We start from the raw sequence: 22,321 nt of genomic DNA, 5'->3' as shown, positions 1-22,321 counted from the left end.
GTTAGATTGGCTTTGACAAAAAGAAAAGCATATTATTTAATTAGTTTTTTTTTTATTTACACGCAATTTTTGAAATGCAGAAACAAAATGCAATGCATTAACAGTGTCACAGTTAGCCAGTGTTTGTATATTTAAAATCATAAGCCATTTAAATCTGGGGAGGAAGAAAAGAAAAGCACGTAAGAACCAACGCACATAACACAAATGCCAAGAAAGCTGCATATAAAAAGCATAAAAAAAAGGGACAGATTCTGTACGATGAATAACGACAGCTTATTACAAACCCTGCCTGCGGGCCAGCTCGTGTTTTCAATGACTTGACATGCAAAAAAGTTAAAGAGGTGAAAGTGTAGTGTAAGAAAAAAGGAGGAAATCAGTGTGGCAATGTGAATAACGCTTTCTTTTTTTTTTAGTTGGTTCTTTGTTTTCGGATTATGTGAAACACCTCACCGTGACCGATCAGTCACTCGCAGGTCATGTGCACCACACGTCAACCTGAGCAAAGCTTTCAAAGTCTCCTGGAATCTACTTGGCAACACTGAGCCTGTTAGAGTCGAACACAGTAACACTGAGCGAGGAAGCAGTTGGGGACAATACCGAATCCATAGAGGGAAGTTGTAAAAAAGGTACAAAAGCTTGTAATCACCACGAAATAATGGAAAAAAAAGAAACTCCAAAGCAGGAGGTGAATCTTTTAAAAGTCTTGAACATCGTGGCTGGTGGGTTAATCGAAGGTTTATGTCCATGGCATCATTCCCTGAGTGAAGAACTGCGCACCCCGAGAAAAACACATCAGCACTGGATTCTTTTTTTTTTTTTTTTAAAGGAAAAAACACTCATCCTATTAGAAGTTCCACAACGTTCACTTCTTCTGAATGCGTCGACCAGTGGCTCGGAATACTTTTTTTTGCTAAATGAAAACTGGCACTAGTTGAAAAAGCTCAGGTGTAAATATGGAAGTTGACGTTTCTCAACCTAACCTAGTTTCTAGTCGCGCATGGCGCCCAACACCTGTAGCTACAGGGCGACGAGGAACCCAGAACGTACAAGAATCAACACTATTCAACTGGGGAAAGAGTTGTGACAAAATAGAAGGTAATAAAAAGATTTGTAGATAAATTGCTACTCAACAGATGATGATCACATGAACTCTAAAACATCCACATTTACAAAAAGCATGTGTTAAGAGAAATTAACCCCATTTAAAAAGAAAAAGACAAACTCAATAGCCGAAGCTTTAAAAAAGGTCAAAATATAATAAAATCATTATCTCTTTCAAATAATAAATACATCATTCAGAATCCATAAAAATAACATTTAAAAAAAATCCACGACAAATAAATTAAGCAGGATATCACGCGACACACGTCATTTGTTGTCTTCGGGTTTTTAAGCCGAGCGACTGACTCGTAATTCCTATTTTAAACTAATTCAGAGAGGCGGCACTTTGAGCGGCTTCCCTTTCCCCTCTAATTATCAAAACAGTGCAGATTTGAGTATATTTTTTGCACCAAATTGTGCGAGTCTGTAATGCACCCCATTTCGATTTCTCCAAACAAGAAGAATCTGGGAAGAATGCACCAAAGTGCTGCCTCTCGCTCTTTTTCCTCAAAAGTCATTATTGCTGGTGTGATTGAGATAAAGGGAGGCGAGGGCTGGAAGGGACAAGCGTGAGTGGAGGAAAGTACAAACAATAAGCACCATTTAGAAATTTCAGTTCACCGCATCCTCCTTAGCACCTTGTTTCTCCGCCCCCACCCCTCTCCAAAAAAAATAAAAAAACAACCTTGCAAAAGAGACACAGCTCAGTTTCATCTGCTTCTCCATCCTGTTCAGTTTGTCGCAGACGGCAATGAAGCAAGTGAAGGTTGTGCGGAGGAGGGGAGGGAGGTGCTTTCAGCAGAGTGGGGAAATATTAAAAAATATGACGCAGATGATCTTGGCATCAGAAGCTGCTCCCCAGCAAAGCAAGTATTGTTTGTTTGGTAGACCTCCTTCATCCCAGTTGTCCATTGAAATGCCCGCAGGAGCTGCAGTCCACTTTTCCCTGCAGCAGGAAATGTCATGACATGCTCGTCTCTGCTTCCTGTAGCTCCTTTCCGTTTTGTTCTTAGTGTGCTTGTGGTGAAGTCGTGCACTTGCTTATTTAAAATCCAATACCCTGTCTCCTGAGCATGCACAGTGAGCACTTTTTTTATTGTTTTAATGCGTTGAGATTTTCTCCAAATGTGTCTAGGAACAAATCCGCCAAAGTTTCTTTTTTTTTCTTCAAGAAAACGACCCCACGCATTATTTCTCTTATGAAAATTTGAATTGTTACACAAACACACGATTGTGTCTGTTGAGCTTCAGGATCTTCCCCAGCCTCTGCTTAGCTGTGGCCATTCCTTTTTTGGGCCGCTTGCCTGGAAGAGAGAGAGAAAAAGGAGAACGGCATTAGAAATAAGCATAAAAGGCTCAGTGCATGTCTCCTGATGCTGTAAATAATTATTTGGTAATAGAGGGTCTCACACAATTTACTAAAAGATAGAACAGTAAACAGGGTAAACTATCATAAGAGAAACTCTAACATTCACATTTCAGATAACTAATTGATTAGACCAGACATTTTTCTATAATGTTTACATACATTTTCTTCACATTTCCATATACTTGACATGGTTGGAAATAGTTTACATTTACTTTTTTCACCCCAAATTGATGTGTATGCATGCAAAAATAATGACATTCGATCTACTTAAGTTCAGCATTAACACTGCTTCTCAATCCATTCCACACATTCAAAATCTGACTTTTTATTAAAAAGTTCCCTTCGAGACACGGAAAGTGTAATTACCACGTTTAACATTAAATTGAAAAATATAGAAATGCAAACACTGAGAAGTTTAAAGTTTCCCCATCACACAAGCAAGACTGGCTTCCAAAGTGGTTCCATACGTGTCAAATCCAGATTTAATGTGAGCACAGAGAAACCTCAGCCCTCCTTCAGCAGATGATAATAAAAACAACCTTCTCGTGTCAAACTCTGCACATTAATCATTCTGCACAGTCACAACGCCTAAAACGCTGGTTTCCAAACCTTTTGTGGCCTGATTGCTGATGGGTGGCGGGTTGGGGGCGTGCCTCTTGGACGGGTGCAGCGGGGGAGACATGGAGGGGTCACAGTACTGGTAGTCTGCCTCTGGGCTGCCGCCGTGGCTCCGGCCGAGCGGGCTGGGCGGCCCCTGATTGTCCCAGGCCTCGCTGCTGTTGCCCTGGCTGTCCATCGGGCTCTTGTCGCCCTGCAGCCGGTGCGTCGCCTCCTCCCTCGGCTCCAGCGGCGAGCACTGGCCGGAGCTGGACCACCAGGGCTCCTGGGACGAGGCTACCTTCTCCGGCTCGGAGGAGCACAGCAGGCCAGCCATAGACAGCATCCCCTGAATGGCCTCTTCTGTGCTGGGTGAGGTAGGACGTTCTCTGCGAGAAGCAGAAAGGAGTCGATTATTTACCGCCTCTCGGTAGTTTGCGACGGTTTACGACGTCTTAAAATGTGTTGCTCACCGTTTGAGTGGTTTGTTGTGTTTGTGCCTGAGTTTCTGGCCAGACGGGTCCAGCTCTATGGTGTGCCCTGAGCCTCTCCGCTGAGACGAGCTCCTCTCCTCGTCATCCTCCTCTTCCTCCTGGGAACTCCCTGAATCCTCGTCAGAAGAGGAGGACGATGCCGACGATGAGGAGGACGACGATGACGACGACGACGACGATGCTTTACGCTACATAGAACATTTTTAAATGAGAGGATTCATTAGTTATCATTGTAAAAAGTCTGATATTTGTGTGTCACTGTTGCATTTGTATTTCTGTGACTATACACAAAACATTTAATGCATCACTTTCCAGCTTGGCTCATATTGTGCCAGAGTGATTCATGTATTCCATGAAGTGTATTCGCAGCTTTTAAATCTGTCTTTTGTTGCATGATTTAATTGATACCCAACAATGTTGTATAATTGTGTACCATAAACATCCTCTTCCCTTCTTATTATTACTCTGCATGCTTGTAAACTACTTCAATAACCATTTTTATTTACAATTTAAAAAAAAAGCTATGTAAACATTGTTCATTTACAGCAGTGTAATTTTCACAGTCTCTTAAATAAACCAGTAAACAAATAAGTATTTACCTCTGTGGGAGAGTCGGTGTCTGAATCCCCGTCTGACACACTGGAGTGTCCTGAGACTTCTTCCCTGAGTTCAGTCTTCACCCTCTCCAGACCACCTGAGGAGCACAGGAACACCATGAGCTTAAAACATAGATAATGAGCCTACAATGCGAAAATATAGGTTTAATAATAATGATGAATAGTAATAACAGCCCAGGCAGACTTACTGAGGAGTGTGGGTTTCTCGACTGTGCTGTGCTGCTCTTGACTGTCCGGTGTCCTCTCAGACTTCACACAACTCTTTGGTGGGCCGTCAGATGACCGTTCACCCTCCGTCTTTACCGGGCTGCTGGCAGCTCGCCTCAAATCTCTGCACACAGACACACAAAGATCCATGTTTGAATGGTGAGATAAAATGTTATTTCACCACAAAATCAGTCAAACTCTGTGTCGCTTAAAATCTCAATTGTGATCTGAATCAAACAAGAGTTTGTCCAAACAATGAAAGTCCCCTTTTGTGTCCATTTCCTGTTATTTTAGGTTGTTATTGTTGCACCTTTCTGACTCTAGTTTCTCTTATCATTCATACCAAGTCATCAAATGCAGTTCTTTTAGTTTGTGCCTGAGATTTTCTCTTTTTGTTTGGGGATGAGATGTTTTTACATTTGCACAGAATGAATGACCGCACTTTTACTCAGAAGCACACACATTGCTGTGTTGACCAACCAGAAGTGAGCTTTCACCTGATAATTCTGCCGTTGACCAGCATGAGCCGTAGGTGGTTGTCCTCTAAAGACTCCGCAGCCGCCGATGCAGTCGACACTTTATTGAGCTTCCCGCGGACCTTGGCACAGAAGGCAGCGTCCTGATGAGAACAGAGCAGTCAATAAACATGGATCATTACATCTTTTAGTCCACATGCATCAACTAAAAATCATCTACAGTTTCTTGAAGCTGATTTTCTGCTATTTAAGTGCCACTGCCGGTAAACATGGCTGCTCACCTCCTCGAGCGGTCCCACCTCCAGCCTCCTCAGCACCTCTCTGGTGTGCCGCTCTAAGATGTCCAGGTTGGAGGGCATTTTGGGGGCCTGCCGCTGCTGCTCCCTCAGCCGCCGGGCGGCCCTTCTCGCCTGCCGGGCCTGGCACAGCCTCTCCAGTGTGGTGCGAGTGGCCGGGCAGGCGTTTGATCCGGATGCTACCGCACACCCGATTCCCTGAGATTTCACTGGCTTGCTTCCACCGACTGGTTCCTCCTATTAATTTAAATAAAGCATAATGGAGTCAAGTTCATACCAAAACTAATAAGTGGTTTACTTGTTCACAAATTGCCTTTAAAAAAAATAAAATAATTAGAATTTGCTCATTTAATGAGCTTGTGTGACGCTTTTAATAACATTTCTTTTCCTCAGTAATCTAATCCCTTTACAGATAGCAGCTGTGTGTGTGTGTGTGTGTGTGTGTGTGTGTGTGTGTGTGTGTGTGTGTGTGTGTGTGTGTGTGTGTGTGTGTGTGTGTGTCCTTTGCATATTCCAGTGTATATTTAAAACCAGCACCAATGCATCCGTTCAGGACCGTATCTCTTCCCGGAGCCGACATCTACACCTGCATTAAGTTTAAAAGGTCTAACCGTCTCCCATGTCCTTACCTCCAGGTAGCGGATTTCCTTGGTCAGCTCTTTAATGAGATGGTTGGGCCTGATATGGTCTGGTACCTCACTGGTGGGCTCAGTCACCTGCAAAGCCACAGCAGACCACATTCAGACAGGTAGACGTGAACAGAAAGAAGCCTGTTGTGGGCCTCTGACACACATCCAGGAGATAAGAGCAAACCGTGTGTAACAATAACCATCTGGACTGTGCATGTGCAGAGTCAGGTGCAGGTGCACGGAGACGATGACCGTGAGAACGCTGTCGTTGACGCTCACCTCTCTTTTCAACCAGGTCCGCAGGGCACTGATTAAAGCTTTGACTCCCTCCACTAGGTGTGTCGGAGGCGGACAGTTGTCCTCTCGTAGCTCTGAGAGGGAAAAACATACATAATTGAACATGGGAGAGAAAAATAAATAAAAACACAGACAGAAACTTTGTCCAAACAAGATAAAAATCATTTTGCACCTTAGCTTTCCAAGAGATAATAGTGAGATATTACAGTTTTGCAAGCTAGCGCTCATATCTTCTTCCATGTGAAAACCATGCAACTACAAATCTTTTGACTTGTAATTTTTCATATGAACTAAAATATTGAGCATTTTTTGTGGATTGAGGAAAAATACCCTACTTCTAAAGTTAATGTGAATTTAAAAAAAAAAAGCATCGTCAGAGATGAAAACAGCTGTTTGACAAATGTTGTGGAAATACAGATGTGGATCATGCATACACTGCATATTATGGGAATTACAATACCTGAATGGTGTCTTTAAGAAAGGCTATACTTGCCCTTTTAATTCCATAATTACTTCATTTCTTTGTATTGTTTACTTTCCTGACAGGTCTGATATGTAAAACATCTATCTTGCACCTTCACATCTAACATCGCGTGTTCTCATCTCCGTACATATTAATTAACGCTCGACTCACCTTTTAGCGTTTCCAAGAGGTTTTTGGCCACATACCAACAGATGGCCTCGAAGTACGGAAACTTAAAGAGGTCTGGGGTTTTCAGGCGACGCTCCATTTCATAACACCTACAAATCAACAGATGAAACACACAAAAAAAACATTTTAATGATAAAAGGAACAAACATGAAAACAAAGACATCTCTGGATTAAATAAAAACATAAACATAATCAAGTCTTTGGTATTATCTGATCGGTTTACCTGAGCTGCATGCCAATATTGAGGTTGTGAAGGAAGTTCCCTCCAAACGCCATGCAATCCTGAGAGGTGAGAACAGCATGGATCCAGCCTGTAGGGGGCGCCAGAGCACTAATGTTTACAAACTCACCCACAGACGGACTTGCAACAACTTAAAAAAGACAGGACAGCTACATTGACACCTTAATAGTGGGCACTTGATCAAATATGTATTCATGGGAGATCTACATGAAGACATGTAGACATTCACAGCACTTAAATGCCTGACCGAGCCCAAAAGACCCAAATGTGTACACACACAAAAACAACTTCTTACCCTCCCACAGTAAGACTTAAAAAAAAAAAGATAAGCTTGTCCATTACAATGACGAGCTCCCTCTTAGATAAACAGAGCTCTTTATACAACACAAAGTGAGAGAAAGCAGAGTCTGGGGGTTGGTGTAAGGCTGATGGACAGGCCTGATAAAGCACTGGTTGACTGACCTACTGTGCTCTCTGACCCCCACTTAATTCCCACCTCTCCACACCCTCTCTGCCAGAAGCTCCCCTTTAAAATGCTGCTTGAGCCTGCTGAGAAAGCATGACTGGAAGAATGATTGAGGACATCCAGCAGTTGATGGGCTGCACTGAGCTTTGTCTGTCTGGGACGCATGGGGAGAGCATAGGAACTCTACCGGCTTAAAGCAGACTGATGCATGGATAATAGTCTGACTGGAGACATTAGCTTCACTTGGCTGAATGGAAGCACGTCATATTCACTTAGTGACAACACAGACATCTTTTTAGTCTGGTAACGTAACTTCTAATTACCAACACAACAGCGCTGCTAGTTCAAAGGCATGGAGTAGAAAAGCTGTGATCTACAGCGTCATCGCTTCTTTCATCATATTACGCAATAGCACTGTTTTTCTTCACTTTTCCATTGCAATTACGATCATTAAGAACTGTTTGGGTCGTTGCTCAGGAAGACATTCCTCCTGTTATTTTCCCTTGGCAATGACAGCGGACCTTGACGAAGTCTGTATTTTCCTGGCAAGAGCCATGGGAAGCCCAATTATTTTAACTTTTGAATGCATGTGAAAAGACAAACAAATCCCGACAACATGTCAGCTGGGTTGCTGCAGACGAGATAGCCCGGCAACGACTACAACGAACCATTAGTGACACAGATAGCTGAGTGTCTGACAGCTCCTGGACACCACAGAGTAGGAGATTATCCAAGAAGACTGGGTGCTTTCACACTTAACCCTGGTTCAGTTTCTCTGGTTTGAACGCTGTCAAACACAGACACAGACCAAACGATGAACATGAGGGTCTCTTAATACGTTTCCAAGCAGAACCCGGTGCAGTTTGTTTTTATTTGTGACCTGAAGGCAAACGGACCAACACCATGATTCTGTGAGGTGGTTTTATCATCAAAGGCTGAACTACTATGAAATCCATCTGCTGATGAGAACTGTCCAGGAAGCAATGCATGTACATGTATGTAAATCATTTAGAAACACTTATGTGATTTAGCACTTGAGTGATCTTCCCGAATCGATCAGACAGTCAAAAGCAGTGAGTTGAGCTTGTAACCTTCTGTGTACTTTGGCAGCTCATTGAGCCCAATAAAAACTTAACAACATAGTAATTCACCAGTAAACCCGCTCAGTTCAATCAAGGCACCTTAATACACAACTAAAAGCCCTTACCATCTCAAACAATATCATTAAAAAGGCCTTCTTGGCGTGAATCAATTGTTTTGATGGTTTACAGTCAGATAACAGGTAACCACAGCACAGATACTCTTGCTTGAGGTCACGTAGATCTCAGTGCTGCATTCAAACGGGGCAGACGGGATAACTGTTGACTTGGCACAGAGAGTAACAGGTTTACATCTTATTTGAATGACAGGGACGACTTTGTGTTCCTTTTTTACTCTTAAATCTTGTCAATGTCTGTTTTTATCTTGCGTTGTAATTATATCCTTGATGCCTTATATGTCTTACGTAAAGCACTTGGAGTTGCTTTGTTGTAAAAATGTGCTACATGAGTAAACTTGCCTAAAATTGCTGTACACGTGGACGCTCTTTCCTCCCGTCTCCACCCGTTTGTTGTTATACAGTTAATTTGCAGCCATATACTAATACTGCTGAAACTTGAGCAGTTTGGCATCAGAGAACACAAACGCAGACTTAAGAAGCGGTAAAGTGCTACTGTCAGTCAACAGGCCTGAAAGCCCATACACGTCAGCACGAGGGCTCTTTTGGCTACGATGCTCAACAGTCACATAAAAACCCTTCACACAAGCGTAGACGTCTCCACAGACCTGTAGGGATGAGCAGGGTGGTTCCTTGGGGCACGACACACTTGTAGCACTTTTCCACTTTGTCCCCAAAGAACACTTCACTCTGATTGGGCGAGGAGCTCCAGGCCTCGTATAGTGCAAGGTTGGCGGGAGTGGGCTTGATCAAGTAGAAGATCTTCTCACCCTGCAAAGCAGATGAAGAGGAGGAATTAACACTTTGAGGACGCTTTGAGGACACTTTGAGGTTGTGAGTGTTTGAGCGGGGCAGCCGTGGTGATGCTGCAGTTATAAGCACCCACAAACTACTTGAAATTAATGTCAGCTTTAGTTACAAGAGGGACGGTGAGATCATCAATATGGGGACAGCAGTGAATATGTGATGCGAGAAGCGAGCCGTCTGTCCGAGATACCTCGGCATTTACAAACACACTAAAAATCCTTGGATTAAACAAGTAGTTTATTGGTGCCCGATTTCCCAAAAAAATTCAGCTCTCTTTCATGCAAACACTCACCCAGAGAACATGGTACCAGACAGAAGTGCCTCCGAAGTCAATGTGGAAGTCTGTGTAGCTGTCCTTGACCCCCATAAGGCAATACTTCTGGACGAAGGGCTTGGGGAAGAAGGAGTCGTCTGGCCAGTAGTTCTCCACCCAGGACATCTTCTGAGCCACGTCAGGAACCTCCACCAACTTGGACATCCTGAGTGGTGGTTGGAGTGAGGCAAAAACAAAAAAAAGGTAGGTCAGACTTTGAGAAGGTTGGTTGGATGTCTTAATATTCTACAACTAAATGAAAACAAGAAGATGTCTAAATAGGTTTGAGCAAAAGGAACATGTTTGTTATGCGTTTATGTTTAAATGTATCGGACAAAATATCATTATCACACATCAGAATGAAAAATGAACTCCATTGATAATACTATAGTGAGCATACAACTGATTGGAAATTATGTTTTACTGACTATAAGTAGTTAGAAATTAGTATTTTCACATTAAGCTGCAACTAAGTTTGCATTTTAACCACAGAGCTGCCAATTTAAAAATGCAATTACAGAGGAATTGAATCGTCAGATATTAATACAACTCCTGTTAATTTGCAGAGGAAATTGATAATAACATGCCAGTCCATTCTTGCTGCACTTGATGTGACCAAAAGCTCAAGAAAAAAAAAAGAGAAAATAAGCCTTAAATTAAACTGCGAACAATGTTAATTTGCCACACAGCCGAGGCTAGTTTATATCAGCAATTTCTGAAGTGTGACATGATTAACTGTCAGTGTTTATTAGGAAAATGTGCATACTGGAACGTTTCTTTTAGCCAACAGAGCGAACAGCTTACTTTGTGTCAGAGAACTCCAGGCTGATGAGATTAAGGACCTTCGGTCGATGCGGGTTGGTGTAATACTTGATAAACTCGCTGAGCTTCATCTTGCTGTCCGCCTGCCGCGCCACATCGATCACGTCGATGACTTTGTTACCACCTAGATATGGAGATATGCACCATTTAGTCCACATAATATCAGATGGAGAAGTTCAGTAGCCAGTGAATGAAACATATCTTCAACTTTTTTTAATTGGCTGCTGAGTGGGCGTGGGTTCACTGGGGTCGGCAGCTTGCTGGCATCTCCATGTGCTTTTAGAGATCAAGCCCTGAGGGAAACTGGCACCAATATGGCAGCGTGGGGAGGGGTTGTACAGGGAGGCAAGAGACAATCTGTCAATCTGTCCGGACCACGAGTCCCTGAGGAGGAGGAGGTGGAGGTAAGAGGGTTGCCGTGTTCAATGTATGCGTGTGCGTGGGAGACCTCGAGCAGAGAGGTGAATACGCGTGTAGATGTGAGAAAGAGCGTGTGCATGGGCTGCATGTGAGGTCTTTTAAGTGATAGACGAAAACCGCTGCTTAAAAATGTGGGGAAAAAAAGAAGCTGAAACGCTACAAATCACACTCTGACACGTGGGGCCGGAAGTAGAACCGGGGTGTGTGTGTGTGTGTGTGTGTGGCAAGACAGCTGGTTGTTTTATTTTCCCCACACCCCTCCCACTCACCTTTTTTTATTACCTCCCTCGCTCCCCCCCCGCCCCCTCTCTCTCACACACACACACACACTTGCACTCGCATGCACCTCTGAAGGCCCAGCTGGCCAGCGTCTGATGACAGAGAACAGCTGGAGTGAGACAAAGCTGCCTGGAAACCACACAACGCCAAGCTCAAACGCCAGCTTCACAAACCCAACAGCAAGACAAATACCAAAACCAACACCCCTGCTGAACGAGTCACACAGTAACGTTAACGAGCTCGTTAATTAAGGTAATTGTCGCAGATATGTCTTTGTCAACATGCTTGAACTAAAATCGCAGTTTAACTTTCTGTATTTGGTAATTAATCAATTTATACAGCAGTATTCAGGCCTTTAGTATCAATATGGTTGCACGGTTTAATGTTGTTATTATCAAATATTAGGACAGTGCATTGGTTTTCTTTCCTTAGATTTTGTATAATATACAATATTATGTTACATCATTGCCCCATCTGTGACCGCAGCACTGCGTAATTCATCAATTTAGCGTTTCCTGAAGGAAACCTTATGGGAAAAGTCAAAATGCTGTTTCTCAAGCGTTATCCAGCAGCATCTTCAAAGGTAGCGTTGGATCCCACAGATGTGTACCGTCTGCCTGGAATGATAAACTATCTGCCCGGAGTCAAACCAATGCTTAAATCCGGTATTCTTCCTCAGTGGACGTATGTTAAGTCAGCTGCATAGACTGCGGCGGAGGCAGAATGTGGACCTTGGCAGTTAGTTTTGCCCAAAGCAGCATTTGATCATTGTGGGCCAAGAGTTAACATCTGTAAATCACTAAAATACCACCAAAAAAAAAGAAAAACATAGAGAGAGAGAGAACAAAGGTCTTCTGCCGTGAATGGAGCGGTGATGTTGTAAGTACGCGTCTAAACCAGCATGCCCCAAACTTGACATCTTTTTACGATAAAATTTGTCTGGCATTGATCAATCAAAGTTAAGTCCGTCTTAAGACTCCCAATGATCATCCATTGATTCTCGGCCCGATCAATAGCCGATTGACTGTCGGCTACACAACCGTTTAGACGCCAGTGACACGCAGGAGACACCAGCGTTCCCTCTCGTCGTCCCGTTATCTTCTCACCATAAGAAACGTAACCGGACACCGAGTCTCCGGTCACAACACCTGTGCCTTGGCTTAATGCTCAATAGGGCATGGGAGGGAGGGAGGGAGGGAGGGAGGGAGAGCGAGATAAAGTGAGAGGGGGAGTCTGTAATCTGAACTTAATGATAAAAACACCAGTGGGCTTGGTAATGGGCTTGTAATCGGAGCTGGGAAGTGGCAGGCCGTTTCAACAACGAAGCGTAGTGTCAGCGAGAGGGTAGCGAAAGCTCAGCCATCACTCATTTAGAACTCATTGAGCCATCGCCTGATGCCCGATAAGTGGGTTAAAACCCCATGAACCTAGAAACCGGCTCTTATTGACACACATATGGCGCCTGCTCAGCGATGGCCACTTAGCGGGCTGGTGTTGGGTGGCTTCATTAGCTTTTAAGCAGACCAAGGCTACTGTGTGTTCTCACATCCGTCCCGAAGGATAAACACTGGTCCGCTGTTGTAAAGTCGAGACGGACGACGGCAACTGTTTCACGCTGCAAAAAAAAAAAAAAAAAAGGTTGTTTACAAAGTGTCCTTACCCACATACTGCTCCACATCTTTGACGGAGAATGTAGGGGCCGGTAGTTTGAGTCCCAGGCCCTCCATCTCGGTGACCACTATGGGGTAGCTGAAGCCGTGTCTCTCCAGGTACCTGGTGGTCACATGCTCTCCCTTCATCTGCATCATGATCTCCTCGCCACTGAAACAAGATTATAACAAGTTCAAGGTTAAGACCCTTTCATTGTTCTACAAAAGGCAGCATTTGAGTACGTCACAAGGAGCATTTTCATGTCAGCACTCAAAGTAATAGCATCGTCTGACCTAAGCTGGAGTTATAGTCTGACATGTAGGTGCCATGTCTACGCCGTAGGCTACACCGCCTCCTCAAACACGCAACTACACGTCAGGTTAACAGAGACTATGTGGAGAGAACTATGAGCTATGATGTGATCCATCTATGGCCATGAACATGTAAAACCAGCTGTGTGAGGACATCTCCATCTAGTTAAACAGATATAAAACCAAGCTTGACCCTTGGTGGTTGGTTGACAGGTCAGGCAATTAAAGTGTACATGTGCATATATATAAAAATGTATATCTACCTGGCGAAGGTCCTGCTCTGGAGCTCCTTGACAAACACCGGGGTGCCGGCCTGCACCGGCTTCGATCCATCGTTTAGCTCCGTGTAGTCGTGCCTGTGGCCGTTGTTGCGCCTTTTCACTGCAACAAACATTAGCATTCGAGGTTCACAGGGTTGTTTCAGTCTAACTTAATGATGCAGTTGCCCTCTTGAAGCTTGTCCTTTTCAACAAAGTGGTAAATTACGTCACCGCCACTTTTTTTGTAAGGATATTAATTCACCACTCAACCTTTGAGCTAAGAGAGACGGGGCTGGAGGGGCTTGTCCCATCGAAGTGGAGGGCTTACAACACCATTCAATTAGCCTCTTAATGTCTGCCCTCTGGCTGTCTGACGCTGACCCATCCCCCACCCCAAAAAAGTCTGACTTGAGTAACACTGCAGAGTGCCTCTTTTCCTTGTGACCAGTCAAACTTACAAAGACCGGGGTGGCTGGGGAACTGAATGCAAATGTAAGGCAGAGAATCAGAGGACTGTTTTGATGAATGGGATACCCGTCAGGGCGAAAGACAGGAACAGAAAGAAAAGAAAACATGCCACTAATGATGAATAGCGGTACTCACTCAGGGAGGGTCCGTGTACGACGTCACAGTTGGGACAGTGGTAAACATCGATATCCACGGCATGATGCTCCTCCACCTGCACACAGCTGGAGACGGACAGGCGACGCAGTTAGAACAAGTTCAGTCTTCTTCCAACACGTTTTAACGTTATTCAGGATCCATCCTACATGCCTCTCTCATGGGAGATACTTTTTCTGACAGAGTTTTTGTTTTACAGTTGGGCTGCAACAAACGATAGTTTAACATTAATGATTACTCTACAATAATTTTGTCTTTAAACCCCAAATGTTCATCACAAGCTCTCAGAGCCCGTAGTGATGCCTTTAAAGTTCTTTGTACGACCGACACAAAACCCCAAGTTTGCTAGATGCAGGACTGTTTACATCCATAAAAGACAAACAAAAACACAAAATATTCCCAAAAGATGAATTTCTAATTCTGTATGCCAGCAACAGCAAGACATTTTTTATAAAATTGTTGCATAGTTTACTTGGTGTCAAATATCCTGCCCATAAAACGTGCTTTGGAGTGTTGACTAAATTTGTGGGGACCATTGATTTATTTTCTCTGAACTGGACAAGTTGACATACAAGCTTATGTCAAAAATTATGTGTGTTACCAGAGGAGATGTCAGGGGTTATAGTTCTGGGATAAACAAACACTGAGATAGTACTGTTTGGGTCTGGAAAATAACCTCCGCTCTGATTTCTTTCCCAAACAAATGTTCTACAATTTGCAGCCTCACTAGAGACCGAAGCAGGAAACTTGAAGCACATTTCAAAGCCTTGGCGCAATATTATAAGGGCACTAGCGTGGACCTGCCTCTGGATAACGCACCGCTCATATCGTCGGATTTTTTGAGGTTTCAAGTGAGAAAAACTGTTCACATCAGACGCCAAGTTGCAATTCTAAAGACGAAGATATCCGTCAACAAAGCGGTGGCAAAATGTCTGCAAAGCTGCCATACTTGGCAGTTAAAACCAGGTTAAATCTAATATGAACAGTGATAAAGTCAGATTAGTATACTGTTCTAAATATGTAACACGGCAAAAGTAACTTCTAAATAGATGCAACTACAAAGGCTGACCAAAATATGGTCTACTGCAACATCAAATAAATACTGTCAAACTGCAGAGAGCTCCTGGCCTACACTTCATATTCTACAGTTAAGAAAACATAATTCCTTCCTTCTAATATGGCAAATCCTTTCTCAATAGCAATATCAGTCATAATAAATCTAAATTACATGCATTTTTTTTTTTTTTTTTAAATCACTCAGCAGCACTAGCAACTACCAGGCTTGCAGTGCTGTACTTGGAATAAACGGAAACACTCTCAAGTCATTGGGAGGTTTACGCCGTTCTTCCCATTCTGCCGTCGTACGCAGAATACGGTCAAACCCTTGGCTGAGCAGCAACCGCTTATACAGATAGCAAGGTTTGTTGCGTTTTTCCTCCCATGGATCCGCGACGGTGTCACTAATGCTGCTACTACCCCCGACTATCCTGCAGCAGCCAAACCACAGGCACCGACACACATGCATTCCTCTGTTGCATACCAGAACCCCATTCCAGACCAGCGCGAACAGCAACCTAGTTGCCCTTCCGCCTGAACGGACACCAGTGGCTATTTGGAGTTAGAAAAACTGCACGTTGAATGTTTGTGCGACTCGAGCACGTGCACAGGTGATTTTTATGGTCAAGTGGTGTGAGGGAGAGGTCACACACACATGCACACAAAGGACCCTCTGTACTCAACAGGCTTAAAGTGATTTTCTGACATGAAGAAAATGAATAAAACGTGTTCTGTGGAATCAGTGTCCCCACATGACCCGGAGACAAGACGTTTCTAATGCTCTTCCTGCAGTCCATGGGCGTGTGTTTACTTGCCATGATGAACATTAACACAATAAAAACTTGGATGGACTACATGTAGTTTGGAAAATCTGATCAGAAGCCAGTTAAGAGGCACATGCAGTGCATTCATACTGGTTAGTTACTACTAGCGCAATCAGACCGAGCTACTGTCCTCATCTGACCTCTATCATGACCGGGGAAAATGTAAATATTTCACTTCCGCTGCTTGATTTTAATTGGGCTAATTAAGAAACCTGTCGCTAAGCACCATTAGCACTGTGATGGCTGACCCCAAGAAGTAAACAAACCATATGCGACATAACAAAACTGCTCGCACACCGACATGCAACTTACAATTTGTCATCTTCAAAGCATCTTGGAGCCAGAGAAGCTTCAGTTTGACAGCTAGCATAGCGGCGTAGGTTATAAGTGATTGATATGTGGTTGAAACAATGTCTGTTTTGGAAAGTTGAACGCCTGCAGGAGGGACAGAGCTGACCCTCAGCTTTCCATCAGCTTTGATCTACAAGAAACTGCAGGAAACTCGAAAGGAAATAAAGCTGAGGGCCATTAACTCATCAGGAAGTGGTGAGATTGTGTGAATGTTAACCCCATTCACCCTGGTGCACTAACAGGATATCAACAGTAGCTGCCTCTCTCACATGTACCACATGTAACCTGGTGGTTTTATTGTCTGCACTGCAAAACAATCGTCAAGATGTCCGTCATAACATGCAATCAGTTCCTTTAATACCAATACATTATCAACTTGACTCCGTTACTGATGGAATATTTGATTTGCCATTAGGTGGGCTGGTTTATGTCACAATTAGATATTGTACAAGTTATTATTTTGCCTCCAACATCCATAGAACAAAACCTATAAAAATAGGAAACGGCAAAAAAAGAAAAAAGAAACTAAAGTGCTCCTGCACGTGAGCAAGCGGATGACCAACAATAACAGTGCAGTGTTGGCTGCAGTGTTAAGCCGAGCTCATGTATCAGGAATCTTGGTTCACATGTGGCTTTTCGCTGGGGGAAACGCGCAAGCTCTCTGCTGCCGGCCCACGTTGTTTAGGATGTGTGAGAGCAGCATGAGCTCATGCCGAGCTGACCTCGTTGTCCTCATCTCACTTGGTACTTTTCTTTATGTAATACCACAGTGGGAAATCAGGGCACTGTGCCACATACGCTGGCCTGACTCAGCTTGTGTGTCACCTGCGATGATTAATACATAACAAGGCGTTGAAGCTGGTGAAACTGTGTGGACCTGAGAGAGAGAGAGGGAATGTAAAAAAGGGGGAGGAAACGCAACCAAGAACAAAAAAAGAGCCAAGTATTTCCTGCCTGGCACAGGCTTGATGATGTATTGCATCACTGCAGAGTGTGGAAACAGTTCCCGCGCCAATGTGAAACTCTTTCCTCACTTACTGCGGCGTGGATCAGATTGGAGACAACTGAACGGACGTCATCTAAAATCCTTAATGACATAGCGTTATCACATCTTGTAAGACAGAGCGTTTTGTGGTAGAGGGTCACACAGAGTACAGTAGCCAATATGTCTCACAAAGATAAAAACAAAAACCTCGCCAGACTGGAGACGGGAGAGTTATTCTGTGACGCCACTGCAGCAGATTACCAAGGAAAACATCCCTTCCTGAATAAGAGGAGATGTGTGTACTTGGCTAAACCTCTGCCATCAACAGCCCCTCTCCCTCCACTTCCTCTCATCAAGGGCCTCCTTCCTGTGCGACTGAGAGGGCTTATTCATTAGTGCGTGCACTGTGAGGGGTTCATTGTCCTCCATGATCAGTGCAGGAACACAAAGCCTGGAGGCGGGCATCACCATTATTTTCAGCTCTAAATAACCGCTCTACATGGGGCGGCGACACGCCTACATTAGGGAACTGGCAGATCTCTAATGGATGGGTGGTAGAGACAGAGAGGAGATGAGGGCAGTTAAACACACCTGGCTTTCTTTATCTACCCCGGAGGAGCCCCCCCAAACTCCTCCGGCTCTTTTCCGAATGCACTCAACCAAAGCGTACATAAACAGTGCTGGACTTGGATAGCAGCAAGAGCCACTGAGCCCTGACAGATGGGACGGGGATCTGTCATTTTGGCCTTACTGGTTTTTATCATTGCAGCTAGCAATGCGTAAAAGCGGCCCAACATCCCTGCAGTGGCTACAGCTTGAAAGAGACTTCTCTGTAGTCAGCTGGTAAACAACAAAAGAGGATCACTTTGTTGTTTATGGGGCAGGCAGGGAGCCCCGGGGAGTTTTAACTGCTTAATTGTTTTTGGTGCAGGTTGAGTTGCGTTGAGGCTCCAAGCACTGACGCTCTACTTTCACACATGTCTTCAACATGGGTGTCTTTAAGCCCCCGGTGACCCTGTAAAACCTACCAAGTCATCAGTCTGAGCCATCGGTCTGAACGCCAAAAGATGGGACTGGCTTGTGGACGCAGTCCTCACTCTACGCTTGTCGATAAGCATTTCTTAACATATCGTGAATAACAATGAGCTTGTTATTCTGAAAACTAATACTGAGCTGTCCACATCATTATTTCAACCAGTCTTTATAGTTTTTCCATTGATTTGGATTCAATATGGCACAGAGAGAAATCCAAATTCACACCCAAACTAAGTTGAAGTCTAGATTTTACGGCAGAACTGCCGTCACTTTAATATCATAATTCAATCGGACTGCTAATCAATACACAAGGCTGTTGTCCCCTAATCAACATTAATCAAGCTGGATGTAATGCAGTGTACCTTCCCCCAGAGGCAGCTTTGCTAACAAATGTAAACATAGCTTTTAACAGGAGCTATGAGACTGCTCTTTATTTTGGCCAATTAACTCAAGACATCTAAACAGATGATCTGAAACAAATCTTTCATGGACAACAGAGGTAAAAAAAGAAAGAAGAATCTTTCCCCTCGTTCTTCCAGCCACTTAGCGTAAACACTAAAAAGCCACTCTGTAGAGGCTATCCATCTCCCTTTAGTGTGCTCACAATCTGTGCGACATTGACGGATCGTGCGTTGAACTTGGCGAGCCGGAGCGCCCATCAATCATTCCCTCTGTCCCATTGAGACCTGCTAGTCCATCATCACCCCCACCGCTCGTACCTGACCCAGACAACGGGCCGACTGGAGTGCCTGACACCTACCGCGGGGTAAACCCTGTGATCCGACGTGACCCAGTGAGGATTTCCAGCACGCCAACATCCACAGTGTTGACGTAAATTGGCATCTTGGAAGCACTGGAAACAGTCCATTTACAAAAGCAGGCCTTGTAATTAGGTGAGGCTCTAAATGGTAAATACAAGGGTTCGAACTAACATTTGTAATCCAAATCATAGGCTAGTAGTGGGTTTTTGTGCCTAAAAGGAGTACTTGAGGGCAATGGCACTTAACCTATGATAACTTTGGGTCGCAAGAGGACTGAGAAAATAGAAGAGATAGAGATATAGATCTTCTTTAAGTCTTTATATTTTTGTAAAATGGTGGATACTTCATAGCTTCTAAAGCTTGATTAAAAAAAAAAGTTAAATCTGCCATTGGATGACCAGTTTCATGATTCATTTGTGATGAGCAGTCACACACAAACACGACTCTAACATTAACCTAAAAAAAGGTTAGGAAGCATTGACCATATTTAAATGTACAATGTATAACAATGACTGGTTTAATAAGGCTTACATTCACCACCTAGGTGTTAATTATGTTCTGATCCATGACGACGCATCAGTAGATGTGCCAATACTTCTCCATTGAGTGGATCCGGTAACAGCCATGACCAAATCACATTGAATAACATGAGCGAACATAACAACTATAACAAGTTACGTGGAGAGAGAGAGATGCAGATTGTAAATGTGGGGAAAAGACAAGTCAGTCCTTGAGATTGTCAAATACCTATAGTTGAATCAGTATTGGAAGAGAAAAACTCTTTTCTCTATTCCTACGACCTTTTAATTATATGTCAAGAACAAAAAGTCTCATTTGTGGGTCCCTGATCAACCAGGGAACTGTAGCTTGTGATACTGAGACTCGGGGAGCCATGTGTTTCGATACAAGAGGCTACACATGCAAGCAATTAAGAGCACCATATCTAGAACACATGATCTTTTTGCTTTCCAGTTCACCTCCCTGGTCACTACTCCAACACAGATAAACCATGCAGTGTTTTTCTAACAATGCCCACGTCCTCATCCGGTTTGAAGTCCCATGGCTGTACTGTGTACTGAGATACAGGTGATGGAAAACAGAACAGTGTCCAGAAACTCAAGCAGCGAGACAAAGTCCCCCCACACAAACACACAAACAGCAACTCTGACAAACTGACAACCAGGCACCGGGAGGTTGAGCGCCTCTCCTTTCCACTCCATCGACGTGCCATCATCCACAGCCAGAGAATATCCCTTTCCTTCTGGCCAGCCTCGTGGGAAAGAGACAGGAAATGTGGCTGGTTTTGGAGATCTGTGTGTGTGTGTGTGTGTGTGTGTGTGTCTGTGTGTGTGTGTGTGTGTGTGTGTGTGTGTGTGTGTGTCTGCTGATTAGTCATCAATGGGGGAAGCTCCAACATTTGTTCCTTTTCTTGCTGGCACATGACACACAGCCAGCCAGTCTTTTTTTTGCGGGTCTGATTCGCCGTAAATTCTGGCTGCCAAGTTTTTTGGCAGCGCACTCAATGTGGTTACGCAATGGCTTCCGTCATACCAACGCAGGCAAAAAAAAGATTATTGTATTCATAAACAGTTACCGTGGAGATCGGCCCACACAGGCTGATTGAAAAGAGACTGAAGAACGGGATGTCTTCAAATTTGTCAAAGTCGTTCTATGGACTAAGAACCACATTGATAAAAACAAAAAGTGACAGTTAAACAAGGTCAGGTCTTTCTGGTTCTCGTCTAACGTGTTATTTCACAACAGAAGAATTAATAGTCACCTCAGCAGGCTTTATAGTAAGCGATGAAGGTGTTAAACCTGCTCATTCAATTAAAAATTACAATCAACTAGGTCACCTTGCCCCAAAACAGTTCAGAACGATCTTGGCCCCATGGCGTAGTGTGTTCATCCCAGTAACAGGGTGGGTAACTGTAATCTGACATTGTATGATGCAATACATGCTCAAACCCTGAAAAAATAAATGGCTTATTACACAACAATAAAATTCACATTCTGAGTTTGACAGCCACCGCCAATCCACCCACACACGGCATTTATCACAAAAGGCATCTACAAATCCACTGGTCCACTTGAGTTATGTAGTGAACACGGGACTTTAAATAAAAGAAAATAGGAAAAAACACGACCATAAGCAGCCCAGAGACATGAGTCTGTCTGGTACCTTTAAACAATCCCCCTGTTCACCGCTAGGGGTCCCCTGCCATGTGCCTCCTCTGCCTGAAAGGGGGATTTAAATTTCTCAAGCTGTCAATCAAGAGCCCGACCATAACAAGCTCCTTGTTCTCAACCTTTTGCTTTCTCAAAAGTAAACCACCAAAAACACATCTAAATAAATAAAATAACAAAAATAAAAATTGCATACACATCTTGAAATTGGTATATTGTGAAAAAAATGTAAGTTAAGTAATCAGATATAACAATAACTCATAGATTAAGTCCAAACAAATGGGAATTGTTTATGTGAATAAGTCTTAAGTTACGTCACATTGTAAATGTTCCCTGCGGTTGCCGTTACCTTGAGTGACCTAACGTTAACTTAAGCCAGACACAAACTGGAACACAACGTCCACTTGATGTTAATTCCCTAAATCACAGCATAAACCAGCATTAAACTTAACAACTGAAGTGACTACAAAGAGCTGGCAATCGTGCAGCCTTTTTATGTCACCGGTTCACTTGACACAAGCTCGCCGACCCTGATAGTAGATTAAAAACTATTCGTTATGGGCTCCTATTTGCGTCGATAATGTGCAATATCAACAGAATAACCTATACTGCGCACGTGCCGCGTGTTGTGGTCCAACTGGCAGGTGAAATGACGTAATTCAAGCCGATTTCAGAGAGCGAAACCTTACTTTCTTTTCGTTAAAGTCGTGTCAATAGAGGGTTTAAAACCCCCGTCGCCCGCCGCTAGCGAGCCGAGTTAGCTACCAGACAACACCGCTTGGAGAACCGTCGCCTTTCTTCGATAAACTCTCAGTGTTTATCGCTTCTGACGAGCCGTGTGTGTTAAAGACACTGTAACCCACGTACCTGCCGTGAAACCAGTCTTTACAGATGTCGCACTCGATCATAAACCGGCTAACATCGTAGGGCTGCCGGCAGACACAGTACAGCGGGGCCGCCGCCATCTTCCTACTGTCCCCA

General features: G+C 43.8%; 1 protein-coding gene across 1 annotated transcript; it reads right to left on the bottom strand.

Moving 5' to 3' along the window:
- Nucleotides 1-60: 60 nt before the first annotated feature.
- On the bottom strand, nt 61-22,321 carry kdm7aa (lysine (K)-specific demethylase 7Aa). The gene is made up of 18 exons (XM_079235958.1): nt 22,208-22,321; nt 14,124-14,209; nt 13,524-13,641; nt 12,960-13,120; nt 10,583-10,724; nt 9,758-9,944; nt 9,267-9,429; nt 6,959-7,046; nt 6,718-6,824; nt 6,066-6,157; nt 5,787-5,873; nt 5,143-5,394; nt 4,883-5,004; nt 4,367-4,509; nt 4,161-4,255; nt 3,541-3,749; nt 3,080-3,456; nt 61-2,405 (listed from the first exon to the last, which is right to left on the bottom strand). The coding sequence occupies exons 1-18, from the start codon at nt 22,303-22,305 to the stop codon at nt 2,317-2,319; spliced, it is 2,616 nt and encodes an 871-aa protein (XP_079092084.1). The 5' UTR covers nt 22,306-22,321; the 3' UTR covers nt 61-2,316.

The sequence above is a fragment of the Taurulus bubalis genome (assembly GCF_910589615.1).
Source record: "Taurulus bubalis genome assembly, chromosome: 20".
Taxonomy (NCBI): Eukaryota; Metazoa; Chordata; class Actinopteri; order Perciformes; family Cottidae; genus Taurulus; species Taurulus bubalis.
Note: the sequence above shows the minus strand (reverse complement) of the source record. Positions and strands in the feature narration are given on the sequence as shown.

Coding starts and splice junctions, on each gene's coding strand:
- kdm7aa (XM_079235958.1), bottom strand. CDS start 22,305: ATGGCGGCGGCCCCGCTGTACTGTGTCTGCCGGCAGCCCTACGATGTT. Junction 9,430..9,757: donor TCTGGTACCATGTTCTCTGG/GTGAGTGTTTGC, acceptor TCTGCTTTGCAG/GGTGAGAAGATCTTCTACTT. Junction 3,457..3,540: donor CACAACAAACCACTCAAACG/GTGAGCAACACA, acceptor TGCTTCTCGCAG/AGAACGTCCTACCTCACCCA.